The sequence below is a fragment of the Tenrec ecaudatus genome, chromosome 13 (assembly GCF_050624435.1).
Source record: "Tenrec ecaudatus isolate mTenEca1 chromosome 13, mTenEca1.hap1, whole genome shotgun sequence".
Classification (NCBI taxonomy): domain Eukaryota; kingdom Metazoa; phylum Chordata; class Mammalia; order Afrosoricida; family Tenrecidae; genus Tenrec; species Tenrec ecaudatus.
The window spans coordinates 128,911,515-128,928,678 of NC_134542.1; the positions used below are offsets into that span (position 1 = coordinate 128,911,515).

A 17,164-nucleotide genomic window follows, 5' to 3' on the forward strand; every position below is an offset into this window, starting at 1 on the left:
AGGGTCCCAACTTTTCCCAACTAATGCCCTTACTTTGGTTTCAGACACTACTCTAGATCTGCAATTCAGCTGCCGTTGTAATTCAGCCACTCGTATAATGAGACTCTGGACCTGGTTCTCAGCAATGTCAGCTCTTTTACTAGAGGAGAGAAGGCTCTCCTTTGTAGCACAGATGGAAGTTTTCAAATCTGCTAGTCTGCACCTGAGGCGTGTTTTTGAGGCTCTGAGATCATCCCTTTCCCTAATAACACTTTCCATTGTACAAAGGGCCAGCCAACCAGCGTCCCTATACTTGTCATTATCATAAAATTCCTGGAAAATATCAAATATACGATTGCCTAGAGCATCTCCTTTATCCAGCACGTCATCTACTTTAGGTGCTACTTTAGGTATTATCTTTGCTATTTCACACCATGGATTAGTACGGGTAGTAGACGTATCCCCGTCAAGACAAAATAGGTTGGAAAACCAATTTAAGAAATCCATATTTATAGTTATTTCTCTAGAAGCACTCCTGGTACCAAAATGTATTGGACAGAGTTCTCTAGAGAGACAAACCAGATTGCTAGTAATTATATATAAATATATTTATAAAGATAGATATATAATTCAAGAAATAAACCGTTAAATTATATACAGATAGATAATTCAAGAAATTAACCATTAAATTATAAAGCAGTGAGACACTAGCAGTCCTTCAAGCCTTGAGAACTGCCAGGTGCCAGTCCCCTTCTGTAGAGAGAGCTGGGCTATATATACCCAGGCAGCAAACAGCAAGGCAGGTCCCCAACTGTCATCAACTGTCAGTCCCCAGCTCCAGAGACGAACATTCCAATCGTGTGGGCTTAAAGGGACCTCACCTTACAGTGACACAGTCCACAGGCTAGGCATCCCACAGGTAGTATACCCCTTTAAACTGAGGCACGGAACAAGCAAGGTGAGGCTCACCGAGCCATTTATCCCTCTGCCCGTCAGTTACTCCTACTTGTGTTGATCGGCCAGGCTGGCACAATAAACTATCGCACAGCCCGTCATCATAGTGGTTGGAGATACAGTGATCGGACCCATTGTCATTGGTTTATCTAGTTTTGAATTTAAAATAAAGTAGGAATGGAGTTACTATAGTCTGTATTTGAATCAGTCTTGGATGGTGTTCTAACCATTGTTTGCAATGATTAAAGTGTTCCAGTCATCAACCTGTGGTGAAACACGTAGAATAAGCTTTTGTATTCTAATTGAGGCATAATTTATATTCTGCAACATCCAGATCTGCTGTGTGCAGATGTAAACATCGACAGTACCAACAAATGTATTTATGACATTGAGCTATAATTTTAGACCTAACCAGCAGATGTGAGGATAGAACCCAGGTCCCTGCAATGCTAACATTCTGCTACATTTGCTTTCTCCTCTACACTCTCCTCCGTTCTTCTGGCCCAGTGAGTAGTAAGCTCCAGCCGTGACGCCTCTTGTTTATCGCCAAACAGTCCCATGTTTGAATGTCCCATGTACATTCACTAAAAACCAAGTTACAATTTACAAAAACCAAGAACTTTAATTGATACAGTACTACTTAATATACATCTTATTGATATTTTGTTAATTGTCCCAATATTGTCCAGATAGCCCCCCCACAAAAAGGACAACCCAAGAAACTACTACTATTTGTTGCATTCCGTTCCTTTAATAACTCGTACAATTGTCTTTGGATTTAATTGACATTGACATTTTTGAGGAGTACAAGCCAGATATTTTGTAGAATGTTCTTCATTTGGATAGTCTTTTTGTTTTGTTTCGATGGTTAGGAATCATCAGTTTAATACTGTGTTAGTGATAACTTTGATCAGTGGGTTAGGTGCCGTCTGCCAGGTTTTTACACTGAAAATATTAATTGTACCTTGCAAAGATTTACTTGAAGATGGTAAGTGGGATCCAGTTGCTTCTCAAACTTTCATCCATTAGTGTAGGGTACACTGATGATTCTTGCCTGAGCCATTTATTATGATAAGTGGCAAGTGGTGATTTTTCTTATTTAATTGTTCCTTTTATATTTATTAATTAACTTTCAACAGTAAGGAAGCACTATCTCTTCCTTCCTCTATTTGTTTAATCATTTAAAATATATTATAGACTCATTAGTAAGCCATTACTTTTAAAAAAATCATTTTATTGGGGGCTCATACAACTCTTATCACAATCCATACATACATCCATTGTGTCAAGCACATTTGTACATTAATTGCCCTCATCATTCTCAAAACATTTTCTTTCTACTTGAGTCCTTAGTATTAGCTCCTCATTTTCCCCCTCCCTCCCCCACCCGCTTCATGAACACTTAATAATTTATAAATTATAATTATTATTTTGTCATGTCTTACACTGTCCAATATCTCCCTTCACCTTATTTTCTGTTGTCCATCCCCCAAGGAGGGGGTTATGTGTAGATTCTTGTGATTGGTTCCCCCTTTGTACCCCACCTTCCCTCTACCTTCCTGGTATCACCACTCTCACCACTGGTCCTGCGGGGTTCGTCTGTCCTGGATTCCTTGTGTTTCCAGTTCCTATCTGTACCAGTGTACATCCTCTGGTCTAGCTGGATTTGTAAGGTAGAATTGGGATCATGATAGTGGGAAGGGAGGAAACATTTTAGAACTAGAGGAAAGTTGTATGTTTCATCGTTGCTACACTTCACCCTGACTAGCCCGTCTCCTCCTCGCAACCCTTCTGTAAGGGGGTGTCCAGTTGCCTACAGATGGGCTTTGGGTCCACACTCCACACTCCCGTCATTCACAATGAGATGATTTTTTCTCTTTGATGCCTGATACCTGATCCTATTGACACCTCATGATCACACAGGCTGGTGTGCTTCTTCCTTGTGGACTTTGTTGCTTCTCAGCTAGGCAACTGCTTGTTTATCTTTAAGGCTTTAAGACCCCGGACGCTATATCTTTTGCTAGTTGGGCACCATCAGCTTTCTTTACCACATTTGCTTATGCACCCTCTTTGTCTTCAGCAATTGTCTCGGAAAGGTGGGAACCCACTGATATGATTTTTTGTTCTTTGATGTCTGATACCTGGCCCCTTCTACACCTCGTGGTCACACAGGCTGGTGCACTTCTTCCATGTGGGCTTGGATGCTTCTGAGCTAGATGGCTGCTTGTTTATCTTCAAGCCTTTAAGACCCCAGATGCTATCTCTTTTGATAGCCGGACTCCAGTGATCTAGTCGGGAAGGTGTGCATCATGGAATGCCCAGGCTACATTTTTATCTTTCCTTGCTTCAACCCTGAAATCAACCATTTCACAGAGTCTATTAGTGGAATCAAGCTCTGGATGCTTTGTGTGTATAGGTAAACCTTTTTAAAAAAAAACATTTTATTGACATATAATTTGTATATCATGCAATTCAGTGGTTTAAACATATTAAAAAGAGCTGTACAATCATCTCCAAATCCCTGTTAGGACATTTCCTTCTCTCTTGTATTCATTATTATTAGCTCCCTATTTCCCCTAACCTTTCTTACCGTAATCCTAAGAGACTAGTAATCCAGTTATTGGCTCTATTACTTATCCTGGATTTCATAGAAAGGAAAACATACAAAAACAAACAAGCAAATCAATAAACCCAGTAACAATAACACAACAGAGTGAAAACCTTAATTTTAAAAAAAGCAGAACATAATCAAAACTGGAAAATTTTTTTCGGTGGTTCAAAAGGGAAAACAAATAATAATGTATTAAATTTTAACCCGACTCTATCTGCATCATTCCACTAATGTCCCTGGCCAGTGGTTGGAGGGGAGTCACTGGAGGCTTAATCTACACGGGGATCCTGCAAATGGATTTTGGGCTTTCACTGCTATGTATTACCTCCTGCAAACTAGATTCTCAGAATTTAAGCTCTAATACTGTTCCTGCCTCCAGTCTTGGATTTTCTTATTTACAATCCTTGGATCAGACTGGCTGGTGTGCTTCTACCGTGGACTTAGGACTTAGTTGACACCTCGTTTAGATGATTGTTTGTTGTACGATCCTGTTCTTTCTGATAGCTGGGCACCGTCTACTTTCTGCACCACACTTTGCTATACCACCTGCATCTTCAGTTATCGCCTCATGAGGACAGATAGTGAGTAGGGGGCTATGCCATAAGAACTTTCTTTTTCATGAATTAGGACTACGATTAAGTGTGAGTTCAAAATCCATTCATATATCTGTATGGCTTATAAGTGTCCCTGTTCCACTTTAGGGACATGGTTATCATTTTATTGAGGGACATTGTATTGACAGAAGACTGTGGGTGCTAGTGACAGCCCCAATCCATTTGCTGGATTCCCACATGGGTTAAGCCTCCTGTGATGGAACCCCTGAGACCACGGAGGAAGGATGTGAAGGCTTTGCTGTCAGACAGAAAGCATTGTGGAGTCAGTTACGGCACATGCAGTTATTGTGGGTTTCCCCTTTTACCCATTTTAAAGTTGTTTCACTTTTTAATTATTTTTGGTTTTTGACTGCTATATTTCTGTGTTTTCTTTAGTCGTTGGTGTTTGTTTTGTTCGTTTCCTGTTTGTGTTTTGTCAGATTTTCTGTATATTAAATTCAAGATAGTTAGCTCTGTAGAGATAGTAACTGAATTGATAACTGATCATAGGGACATGGTAGGGGAGTGTTCTCAGGAGCACTCTGGCCTTCCTTTTTCCAATACAGATGTTTATCCTTTTAGCAGCCTATTGTTCTAGCACCACAGTTGAAATGCTTCGATTCCTCTTTGGCCATTCTTATTTGATATCCAACTTTCACACGTATCTGATGCAATGAAGAAGGCCCTGGCTTGGGTCAGGTGCACCTTAGTCCTTAAAGCCACATCCTTGCTCTTCAGTTTTTTGGGTTTTTTTTGGGAGCGGAACTGCCCTACTGACTTGCTCCACGGAGGTGTCTCCCTCAGCCCGATTGTGACTCAAGTCCGCTAGCCGTTGCCGCTGCCGCCACCTCCCTCTACCACTGCCTCCCGCACTCCCGGACCGGGCCCCCTCCCCCCGCGCCCGCTCTTCAGTTTTATAAAGAGGCTTTGTGCAGCAGACTTACCTAATGCACCATGTCTTTTGATCTCTTGTTTGCTGCTTCCATGAGTTTGATTGTGGAGCCAAGTAAGACAAAATCCTTGACAACTTAAACCTTTCCTCCATTTCTCAGCATGTGATGTATTGGTCCAGCTGTGAGGAATTTGATCTTCCTTATATTGAGCTGTAATTCATATGGAAGTCTACAGCATTTGATCTTCATCAGCATATGTTTCCATCCTTCCTCACATTCAGCAAGTAAAGTAGTGTCATCTGCATCCTGCAGGTTGTTAATAAGCCTTCCTCTAAGCTTGATGCCGCCATCATCATATAATTCTTCATATAGTCAGTCTAGTTGGCAGCAACTATTGAAAGATTTTATAATTATCACATAAAGTGATTTTATTACATTGAACATACATTTTATTACTGTTTTTATTGGGGTGAAATGGTGAGTATGTACAAAGAGATAGTGTAACTCAGGGGTGTCAAACTGGCGGACAGTGGGCCGCATGTGGCCCCTGAGGTAATTTCTTGTGGCCTGCGATGCTGTGAAATAAAATGAAAATAGAAAAAATTGTTATGAAGAAAATGGCGCTTAGGGGAGATCAAGGCGATACCTCACACACGGTTCCTTCATAACCCTTTAACGCCTGAAGACGAGTCTACACGTGGCCCAGTGCCTTTCCTGAGGGCCGGCGGATATGTATAAACGCCCTGACTCGGTTCCAGCAATGTTTGGAAGCGATGTTTGCCACTCTCAGTGTCACATAATATAAACAGATCCCAATATGAGAAGGTTAAAAAGTGCACTCTGGGTTGTGCTGTTATGAATCATACCTAGCGGCAGCACCAGTTAACATTCTTAGAGGGAAGCCAATACGATTGTGCATCACGTTTGTCAGCTGTCCAACATTTTGTGTCTTTTGTTATATTTTCTGATCACAACATAAGAGGTAACTGAAAACTACTAGGAAGAAAGTTCTGACAAGTTTCGGGTAAAAAAGAATACTTTTAGTTTTATAAGTACATTAAATAAAATAAATGTTTAAGCAAAAGCAATTATATAGTGTTTTAGTTACCCTATCCATGTTCCTGAATCCTCACTTCAAAATACAAATTTAACAAAATTTGTAAATGTGATGTGGCCCGTGTTTTAATGGCGTTTGACACCCCTGATGTGAATAGTGTCCCACCTTTGAAAGACTGCCGCCTAAGGGATATCAAAGTTTTGAAATAATACATTTTTAAAAACTCTGTGCCTTTTTATTCGAAAACCTTTGACTGTGTGTGTGGTAGTGTTTCTTAGTCTTCGTATTGTCAATGCTGCAGTGTTCTTGGTACAGCACAGAGTAGGTTCTTCTTGACATACTGTAGAACAAACTCACCCAATCTGACCCCATCAGACAGGGGAGACTGACCCTCTGGGTTTCCTAGACTAAATCTTTACGGGAGTACAGAGCCTCGTCTTCCTCTGGTGGCATGGCTGGTGGCTTGGAACTGTGCACCTTTTGGTTAGCAGCCCAGCTGTCGCTCAGTACTCCACCAGGGTTCTTAAGAATAAGATAGCCTGTTTAAGCTACTACCGTGGCAGGGGAGGATTTGTGTCTTTCTAGAGTCACTGTGCTGTTCTCAAGGACCATGTACTGCCTTCTCCATCAAAGCACTGGTATGCGGATCATAGGTGGATGCTTAGACCAGCCTAGCAACCTCTTTCACTTGTGCAAGTCCTACTACAGCCACTATTTGTTCAGGTGCACGTGTGAGGAACATGGAAGTGAAAACTGTTGGAATACACATTTGATTGAGTTTCAAGCCCTTTCAAAGCCTGTCTTTGCCACCTGATTTGAAGGCACGTGGAAGCTTAGAAGGTTATTTACTTTTTATGCATTGTAGAGATAACAAAGATCAAGTAGTTTGATGCTGAGGAAGTTTTGAAATAACAATGAACTTGACTGTGTGTCAGATATTGTGCTGGCGACTTCAGCTAGGTGTAACAGGTTGAATTTTGTCTCCCCAACAAATGTGTTGTAAATCCTGACCTTCATGTCTGTGATTATAATCCCACTTGGGAATGGGTTTTCTTTAATATGATAATCAGAAAGTACGGGTGCAGAATATGTTTTAAATCAATCGAGCAGGTTAAGCATAGAGAAGCAAGCAGAGTTGGGGGAAGAGGTGCCAAACCAAGTTAAGATTACTAAGGAGTCAAAGAATAAGTACGCACCTTCTCCCAAACTCATAGGGCGAGAAGGCCTTCCTCCAGAGCCAGTGCCCTGAATTGGAACTTTTAGTCTCCAAACTGAGAAAATAAGTTTTTTCTGTTTGTCAAAACCACTCATTTGTAAAGTTACTATTAACAGCAATACTAGATAACTGAGACACTCACTCACTCACTCACTGCCACTGAGTCACTGCGAACTCCTATAGGGGCCCTCTAAGACAGGGAGAACTGCCCCTGTGGGTTTCCGAGACAGTAATTGTTTATGCACGTAGAAAGCCTTGTCATTTTCCATCAGTGTGGCTGGTGGATTTGACCTGCTGACCTTGGGGTTAGCAGCCCAACGTGTAACCCACTACGCCACCAGGGCTCCTAGATAACTTCATTTCGTTCTCACAGTGTCTCTGTAAAGAAGGAACTGTATCACATTTTACACGTGCAGAGATGAAGGGACAGAAAAGTTCCGTGGCCCCTGAGCCTACATGGCTAATAAAAGGAGATTATGCAGCATGCTCTCTTAAATGTGACACCCAGTTTCCTCTTTAGTCCTTGCCTCCGTTTCTTCAAGTAGGATCTAAAATCATTGGGCTCACTCAAGAGTTTGACTTTTGCTAGAGTGTTTGAATGTCGAATGCCTGAAGGATGGTCTGACATCACGGTGTAGTGACGTTTGCACAAAAGCGGCCGTGTGATGCATGGTCCTTAGGTTACTTGAGAAGCCTTCTTGCCTTTCTAACCTCTCTTGTTAGAGCCACCCGTGGCTTAACCCGTGCTTTCCTTAGGAACAAAGGAGCTTGCCTCAAATTTGATTTATTCTTCATTGAAGCACTGTGCCAGAGCATTGACCCCTTAAGCCAAATAAATACAATAAACTCATTATTGTCGACATGTAGGAAGTGGGATGCTAATCAGATATTCTGATTATTTGGATCCATATACATATTACGTTTTAGAAATGACTAATTTTGTAGATTCAGAGTAACAGACCAAACAATTATATTGGGGCTGTATCTTATGGATTTGTTTTTTAAGTATTTGGAAGCATCTCAGTACTTTATGATACTTCAGTTCTTGCTTCTAAATAGCATGCCATCTGTGAAAAGGAAGCCTTAGCGATTTTCTCCAACCTTCCAATGGAGAACTCCAAGTGATGTATTGCTAGTTAAAACATTTGATTCTGTGATGGGCACCTAAAGTAGTTAGAAAAATGTGGTGTGTGTTAGCTGTTTGAATTAGCACAGCTTCTAATGCAGGCCCTTGAGTGACCCACCTGGTTTGTGCGTGGCTTCTAACTTGCAGGCTGGCTGTCCAGACATGTAGCAGTCCAGCACTCAGGACTGGGGCTCTTCTGTAAAGATGGCGGTGGTGGTGGTTAGGGGCTGCTGCGTTGACTCTGCTTCATAGTGGCCTGATGCACAACAGAACAAAGCACTGCCTGGTTCTGTTCCACCTGCCTCATCGTTGTTGTGTTTTAGCCCATTGCTGCAGCCGCTGTGTCACTGTCTCTTTGAGAGTCTTTTTTCCTCCTAACCTGCAGCTTTACCCAGCAGGATGCCCTGTTCCAGCAACTTCTCGCTCCTGATAGCGTGTCCACCATGCCCGAGACGAAATCTTACCATCCCGAGTTCAGAGGGGGCATATTGCTGGTACTTCTTCCAAGGTAGATTTGTTGGGTCTTCGGGCAGTCCGTGGGACGGTCCATACTCTCTAGCAGCTCTGTGATGGAAATGGATGAATTCTTTCCCAGCCTTCCTTAGTCAGCGTCCAGCTTTCACATGCAGATGAGCTGAATAAAAATACCATGGCTTGGGTCAGGTGGACTGCAGTCTTCAAAGCGCTATCTTTGCTCTTTATCACTTTTAAAAAGATCTTTTGCAGCACCTTTGCTCAGTGCAGGATGCCCTTTGATTCCTTGACTGCTGATTCTACGCACGTTGATTGTGGATCTGTGACATCGTCAACATTTTCTTCATTGATCTGTTGGTCCTGCTCTGAGTATTTTTGTTTTCTTTACATTAAATTGTAATTCAGACAAGATTGCAGTCTTTCATCTTCCTTAGGAAGTACACCAAGTTCTCTTCCCTTTCAGCGCGCAAGATTGTATTACACGCGCTTTACAGGCAGTTAACGTGAGCCTTCCTCCAGTCCTGACGCTTCGCTGTGCTTTACAGATCCCAAGTGTCGATGTACAGTCGCTCAAGGCGGGTTTAACCACTGTGTCAGTCCATCTCAGGGAGGCGCTCCCTGTTTTCATTGACTTTGTACTCTACCTAGCATGCTGTCCCTCGCGATAGGAAGTGTCCAAAGTAAACGAGATGAAGTGCCTCGTCCTCTCTTCAAAGAAGCACTGAGCATACTTCCTCCGAGACAACTGTCTTTCTCCTGTGGCAGTCCATGTTCTTTTTGCCAACACCTTCATTCAAGTTCATCAATTCCTTTTTTTCCCCTTTTCCAGCTTTATATACATTATTAGATGATTGAAAATCATTTTCAAAGTAGCTTAAAGGAACCTGCCTTTTGCATGAGATTTGACCAGTGCAATACAGGTTTCTCTTCTTGACTCTTTCATGGGCATTGGTTGTGGTTCAACGTAAAGTTAAATCATTGATAATTTCAGTATATTCTGTATTTATCATGATACTGCTTATTGGTTCAGTTGTGGATCTTGCTGTTTTCTCTATATTGAACTGTAATCTGTGCTGAACATGGTAGGTGTGGATGCCTATTAGTGAGAGCCCTCTTCACATTCGACGAGCAAAGCTGTATCACTGCAGGCCACAGATTGTTAGAGTATTTTATTCAGTCCTGATGCGGCTGTCTCCTAAAAACAATCCAGGGTTCCACGTTAGTTGCTTAGGGGGCATACTGAACCAGTATAGTGAAAGGATATGACCTGGACACACGACCTTATTGATTTTAGACTCTTGTTCTGTTGGAACTTGTACTCTGTATAGGTTGCGCATGAGCACACTGTTGGGTTCTGTTATTTCTATCTTTTGAAATGTTACCCATTGTTTGTGCCCATTATCTTGATATGGTGATGGCTTCATAAGTGTAACCATATGTGCATATGTATATAGTGTATATGTTAGATAGGTCAGCACATTAGTGAAGCTGTAAACTAACAAAAACATCCCTCACATTCACTTTAGTTTGTAGATCTTTTTCATAAGGAAGAGGGTTCCTCTTTTTCTATCATCAGGGATCTTTATGTATTATCTCCCCTAAAATGTGTATCTCTCCAGAAGTGTTTATAGCCAGAGCTGTCATTGAACGGGCTTTAGCTGGACCCCTCTCAGTGCAGCAGAACGGGACTCAGGTGGACTCCACTCTCATCCTCCTCCCTGGGTCAGCAGTGTGAGACCCGGGGCTGCCTAAGAGCATTCTTAGGACCTCAGATTTCTTAACCACCGAGTTAAGGGAGTAAAGTCTCCTCATTACTTCCTTCTCCACTAAAAGATTAGTCCCTCCATGCCGGGCACTCTTGTGGGTACTCGCAATACTGTGAGGAGCCTGCTGCCCATGCCCTGTGAGATCTACGAGAGAGTTTCAAAGAGTTCATGGGAAATGCAAGGAAGAGAGAACGAGGGAGAGGAAGGCTCGAGGAGCTCTCCTTGAGGTCGTTGTTGACTCATGTGATTTGCTCTCTTCCATTGTAGGCCTCTCTCAGGGAAACTAGCTTCCTGGTCGCTGTCTTCTTTCTTCGGGTTGTGTTGTTGCCGCTGCTGCTTTCCTTACACATTTTGTCGTATTTTTGAGTGACAGGTTCCCAATGACTTAGACACATTTTGTTCCATGCCATTAGCTGCAGGCCTCTCAGGGCAACAGCATTCTTTCCATGGCTCCCTGCAGGCCCCGTTTCCCTTCCTCCTTTGCTACCCTTCCTGCCTTCTGGGCTTTGTGTTTGGACATGCTGCCCCTTGGATTTCCTGTGGTTGGTTGGTTGGTGGAGGAACATGTTCATGCCGAGTGCTGTTCACTTGGTAAGTGGCCCTGATGGGTGTCGCTTACCTTACAGGCCTGCGGAGTTGACCTGAGATAGCAGGGACTTTTTTGCGTGTGTTTTTTGGCTGAAAGACAGTCTCTGGGTGAGGGCTCATTTCTACAGCAGCTTGTTTTAATGTCTAATGAAAGACATCCAATGACAATCAGTTGTATGGTGGCACAGTGCTTCAGTGCTGGGCTGCTAACCAGCAGGCCAGCCTTTCCAACCCCCCAGTCCTTTCTGTGGGGGAAAGGACCTGTCCATCTGCTCCGGTACAGATTTCTGCCTAGGAAGCACCGTGAGGCACTTAGACTCAGTTCCACAGGGTTGCTGTGAGTTGAGATTGGAGCCAATCAATGCACTCCACACAACAATCATTTGCTTTTCTAAACATTTCATTGTAATTTATGTGGCTCATGATTCATAGGTGAATAAGAAGCCAATCAGATAAAATAAAGCGCATCGGTTTAACCTACTTTGGAGGTTTCATTCTATTGTTTGACGGGCCAATTCTGCCAACAGATCAGTTTCTTCTGGCCCTCAGTGTTTCATAAGTCAGACAGCTTCCCCTAAAGACGCCGAGTCTTAGCATTTTCATTTAAGCGTTCAGGTGTGGCCATGCGGAGCCCTGGTTCTACAGGCTTATAATCAGCTGGAACTGAGTAACAGTGAATGGGACGGCCTGTGCAGCACCTGGCAGCACCCTCTTTTGTTTCACCTGCTTCATTCATGTTTGCTCTTTAACCTAAGAGCTTAGGTGCCTTGACCTAAGAAGCATTGCTGGAGGTTTCTGGTTTTGTGTGTAAACACTAACCTGCAGAGGATCGGATACACTTGCTCTGGGGTGACTGATTCAGAAGCACCACCAGGGAGAACTGCTTGCCTAAGGCCTTGGCATTCATTTGACATGCGCTTTAAGCATACTTTATATTGAATTCACCACTGGAACATGCCTTCTCCAGAGTGGGGACCCGTCTTGGGAACTACTTCATCCTTAGTTCCTGGAATTTCAGATAGTAGACACATAAATGGTGTGATAGTAGACACATAAGTGAGTAACTTCTATTTTAATTTTGGTAAATATTCGAGGTCTGAAAGGTAAGTGTACTTTAAAATAGCATTTTGTAATCTAATTTTAATTATGTTTAGTAAATAGCGCATTCATTTGGTTTTAAAATAAAAATTTCAAAAATCATTCAATGAGAAGTTTCCCCTCGCATTCTATTGCCTGTCTGACTGGATGCTGCTTCTTCCACCTTATGTTCATGGTTTCTTCCCAGAAGACAGGCATGTAGTCATGGGAATTTGTGGGGGGATTGTGTGTGTGCAGTGGGGGGGGGTTAATCTGTCTAGTGTATCCTTATATATGTACAAACAAATACAGATGTGCACTTTTCCCCTTTTTACTCACAAGGTAGCTTACTAAAATAATGTTCTGTCTAATGCTTTCTTTATTCTTAATGTATTTGGAGAGACTTAGAGAACCTCACTTTCAACTTACTTGTAAACTGTCTTTCATTGTCTGGGTGTATTATAGCTTATTAGGTACTTTTGGATTTTTCTAAGCACTTGCTATTACCCGCGTTCCGTGTAGCATCTTTGTAGGGATGTCATTTGATGCCGAGGGTCTGGCACGGGGCCACGTGTGACCTACTTTGGGCGGAGAGTCCAACTCCACCTCCGCCCAAGGCCCAGTTGTCACAAGACAAGTCAGACATGCCTCCCTCTGCCCTCTACCCCAGCCATCCCTCCTCAAATACTCTCCTGTGCACTGGCCACACAAAATTTACAGACAGCTCTCATAATGATGAGGGCCTAGTAGGTTGCAGGATGGAGGATTCAGTTCTTCCGTCTGCAGTTCCCCTTCACAGCTATGGCTGGCAGGCATGTCTTTGGTCCTCAGCCTCTCAGCCACATGATCCCTTTGGTCTCTACCTCTGGGCACCCAGAAGCCCTCTGCTCTGCCTCAGGGTCTCGATGGAACTTTTCTGCCCTGTCTCATGGTCCTAGTGCTGCAGCCTCGGGTGCCTCTGCTTTCTCCACCACTTCAGGCATTGTGTGTGCGTTCCACTGGTGGCCCTTGTTTCTTCATGGCCCTGGGATGTCCTCTGTCTGCTTCTGGGATGGCTCTCTCATACCTCAAGGAATGACAGAACTAGCCAGTCCCCTCTGTTAGTGTTTCACACACACTGTTCGCATGCTCTCACCTAATCACTTGGTGGGAGTTACAGAGACGTAGCTAGAAGGGCCATTCCGAGTCATTTCACTTCACACATCCATGTACACACACATGCACACACAAATGTGCAAAATACATATTAGTAAGTGTTCCAGAGTGGAATTGCTAGGCATAGGCATATATCATTTTTAAATATATGCTACACATACATTTATTTACGGTTAGGAAGATTCTTGGAAGCTTTTAAATAGTTATTCAGGCAAGGCGCAAAGAATAATCAATTTAATTTTAGGTAGCATAGATAAAGGTTCTGAGTTTTTATATATAAAAATTTATGTTGGTGGGCTATAGTTGTCTCCAGGAGCCCTAGGATCAGTTCTCATAAATTCTTCCGTCTTAGTCCATCATGCTTAGTGGTGTCTCTGCATTGAACGTGAACCGTGCCCATGGGTCACTCTCTCTCTCTCTCTCTCTCTCTCTCTCTGCTGTGAGTTCACTCTCTCGCTCTCTCCCACATGTTTGCTTTTCATTTTGATAGGCATTGCCAAGTTGCCCTTTATAGGTGTTGTGCCATCAGATGCTCGTATTGAAAACAAATGCCACTACTTGGTTCTTGTTTGCTTTTAATATGGCCTGTGGTGGGTTTTAACGACCAATTCTTCATATAGAACACTCACCTCGGGTTTTTGCTGTTCTCTGCTGACAAATATGCTCACAGGAGTTATAGTGTAGGTTATCTGAATTTGGATAAGAGTAATAAAATTACTCTAACTCACTGATTACTACTAGTCAAAAACTTTCAAACCAAGCCAAACCCCTGCCATCGAGTCAGTTTTGACTCATCGCAACCCCATCCAGGGTCTCCTTGGCTGCAAATCTGAGAACAGAGAGCCTCTTTTTCCTCTGACAGAGCAGCTGGTGGGTTTGCATTAATTACCTTCCAGTTAGTAATCCAAGGCTCACCTGACAGAGTCCCAGGGCTATTTAAAGACCCTCAAGGGGTTAATCAAACATTAACCACACAATGCCATATGTTAAGCATGCGTTAACGACAGAAAAACCCACTAGAAAGAAAAGGAAGACATTTTCCACTAACAGTGATGGGAAAGTAGCAGACTGCACCTCCTGCCCAAAGGGGCAAACTCTCCGGAACTGGAAAAACCAAGCAGGCCCATCGCGGTTCAGCGCTCATAGGCTTCAGTGTTTTTACAAAGTTCATGGGAAAATTCCTTTTTTTTTTTCTCTCTCTCTTTTCCCTTCCTTAATCTCTCTCCAACAGTTTTATTGGTATATAATTCACATAGCATATAATTCAGTGATTCAGGTACACGTAGAAGAGTTATACAGTTATCACCACAATCAATTGTAGAACATTTCTTCAGTCTTGTACCCTCCTAGCCTCCCCTGCCCTATCTTCAAGGGACTACTAATCCAGAGACTGTCTCTATAGATTCACCCAGTTTAGATTTCAAAAGCAGAAGAACAATGAAAAACAACAACAACAAAACCAACAAGAGTAATAAAGTAAAACATAAAAACCTCACTTGGAAAGAAAGCAGAAATTATTAAAAACTAGAACAAATATACAAAGATCATAAAGAAGATCAAATGATAGGATGCGAAATTTTAATCTAACTGCATCTGTAACAATCCACTTTCCAATGAATTCTGCATATTAGCAAGGCTGTTCACATCCATGGTTCATGGTCAGGGGATTCTCCAGGGGCCTAATCCAAGTGTATTTCCCCTTTACTGTAAAAAAATAAAATAAAATGAAACCGCCTTATATTTTATCTTTTGGGGTTTGTTATGATGCTTTTTCATTCAAAGTGATCCAGGTTGTGGTTTTTCTTTCTTCTTCTTTTTTTTCCTTTAAAATCATTTTATTGGATGCTCATACAGCTCTTATCACAATCCATCCATCCATTGTGTCAAGCACATTTGTTCATATATTGCCATCATCATTTTCAAAACATTTTCTTTCTACTTGAGCCCTTGGTATCAGCTCCTCATTTTTTCTCCTCCCTCTTTAACCTTCCTCATGAACCCTTGATAATTTATAAATTATTAGCATTTTTTTCATGTCTTACACTGACTGATATCTAACTGAAACAGCTTTAAAGGGGGTCTAGACAAGGGAGATCAATCCATTATCTCTTAATCCCATTTCTTAAAATTATTTGAAGCCCATATTATGTACAGAATAAATTAATCTCATATCTGAATGTATTTCCTATGTATGTGAATGTTACGGTAGTGAATAAAGCTTCAATTTACTCAGTAGGGTTACTGAATTCTTAGTTATATAATAGGTAATGATAACTCAATATTTTACAGATGAGATTAATTTAGATGTTCTTTGAATATTGATTGTGTGATCATTTGATTTTATATCCTAATATATTTTTTGTTTTTCAATTTAGTTCATAAGTATAAGAACACAGAACCAAATGAATATATATTTGGATGTCTTATAATTAAAAATGATCTTTCTCTTACAGATATACCTTTAAGAACCAGCCTGCCACCACCATTCAGAAATTACAAATATGGTAACTAATTTTTCTTATTCTTTTAAAACATATATTTCTGTATGTTTTGCATGTGTCATGCCCTTTTAAAAACATACCTAGCATGTTTAGCATGCATAGGAAAATAACATAGGTGGTATGACTTTCCAAATTTGTATAAAATTCTATAATGTAATATGACATTAATTTTGTGTAGATAAAGGAATTTAAATTTCATCTTTAAAGTGATTTTACTATGTGTAAATAAAAAAGAGTTTGCAAGTTTTCTTAGGGATAGAGGAATCCCGGTGTATTGATTGAGACGCCCTGGTGGCGCTGTGGTTACATGTTGGGCTGTCATCCACAAAGGCGCAGTTGAAAGCTCTCAGCAGCTCCGAGGGGCACAGACGGGGCTTTCCACTCCTGTGAACAGTCACAGTCTCCGAACCCCGAGGGAAGTTCCACCCTGTCCCATAGGGTTGCTATGAGTCAGCATTGCAGCAGCGTGATGGCAGTGAGAGAGTGAGAGTATATTGATGCAGGAGGAAGGGGGGCTTTCTATTCTGGTAAAGAGTTACAGTCTTAGAAACAGGGGCAGTTCTGTCCTGCCCTAAGGGCCATTATGGATCAGAATTGACTGGATGGTAGTGAGAGCATATTGATAAAGTACACTGGAAGAGTTCAAGGAAATGTCATTTTTGTGAGACATGCCATCTTTGGTTAAAACGTGACTAGAAGTAGTCCTTGGTTGGAGGTTGGTGGTGCAAGTCATCTAGAGCAGTGCTTCTCCACCAACCTAATGCCACGACCCTTTCACACAGTTCCTCATGTGGTGGTGAGCCCCAACCAGGAAATTCTTTTCGTTGGCACTTCATCACTGTAATTTTGCTACTGTTCTAAATCATATGTAAATATCTGATATGCAGGATGTATTTTCATTGTTACAAATTGAACATAATTAAAGCGTAGTGATTCATCACAAAACAATATGTAATTATTGATTGTGAAATATGTATTTCTAATGACAAATAAATGAAATTTTGTTTGAAGCATGGTGTAGCGTGGGTAACAGTCTTCACCCTGGGTACTGTTATGTGGGTGTATCTGCATGTGAGCAGACCCGCCTGGAGACGGATAGAGGAGTGGAGTCTTGGTGCCTAAGACCATCAGAAATATGTGTTTTCCGTGGTCTTAGGTGACCCCTGTGAAAGGG

General features: G+C 41.9%; 1 protein-coding gene across 2 annotated transcripts in view; it reads left to right on the plus strand.

Moving 5' to 3' along the window:
• C13H2orf76 (chromosome 13 C2orf76 homolog) overlaps positions 1-17,164 on the plus strand; it is a 60,742-nt gene that overhangs the window by 14,730 nt on the left and 28,848 nt on the right. For both annotated transcript variants that reach the window (XM_075530263.1, XM_075530264.1), the window contains exon 3: positions 15,943-15,993. In XM_075530263.1, coding sequence (XP_075386378.1) covers positions 15,943-15,993 — 51 coding nt within the window. The remainder of the gene's footprint in view (positions 1-15,942; positions 15,994-17,164) is intronic.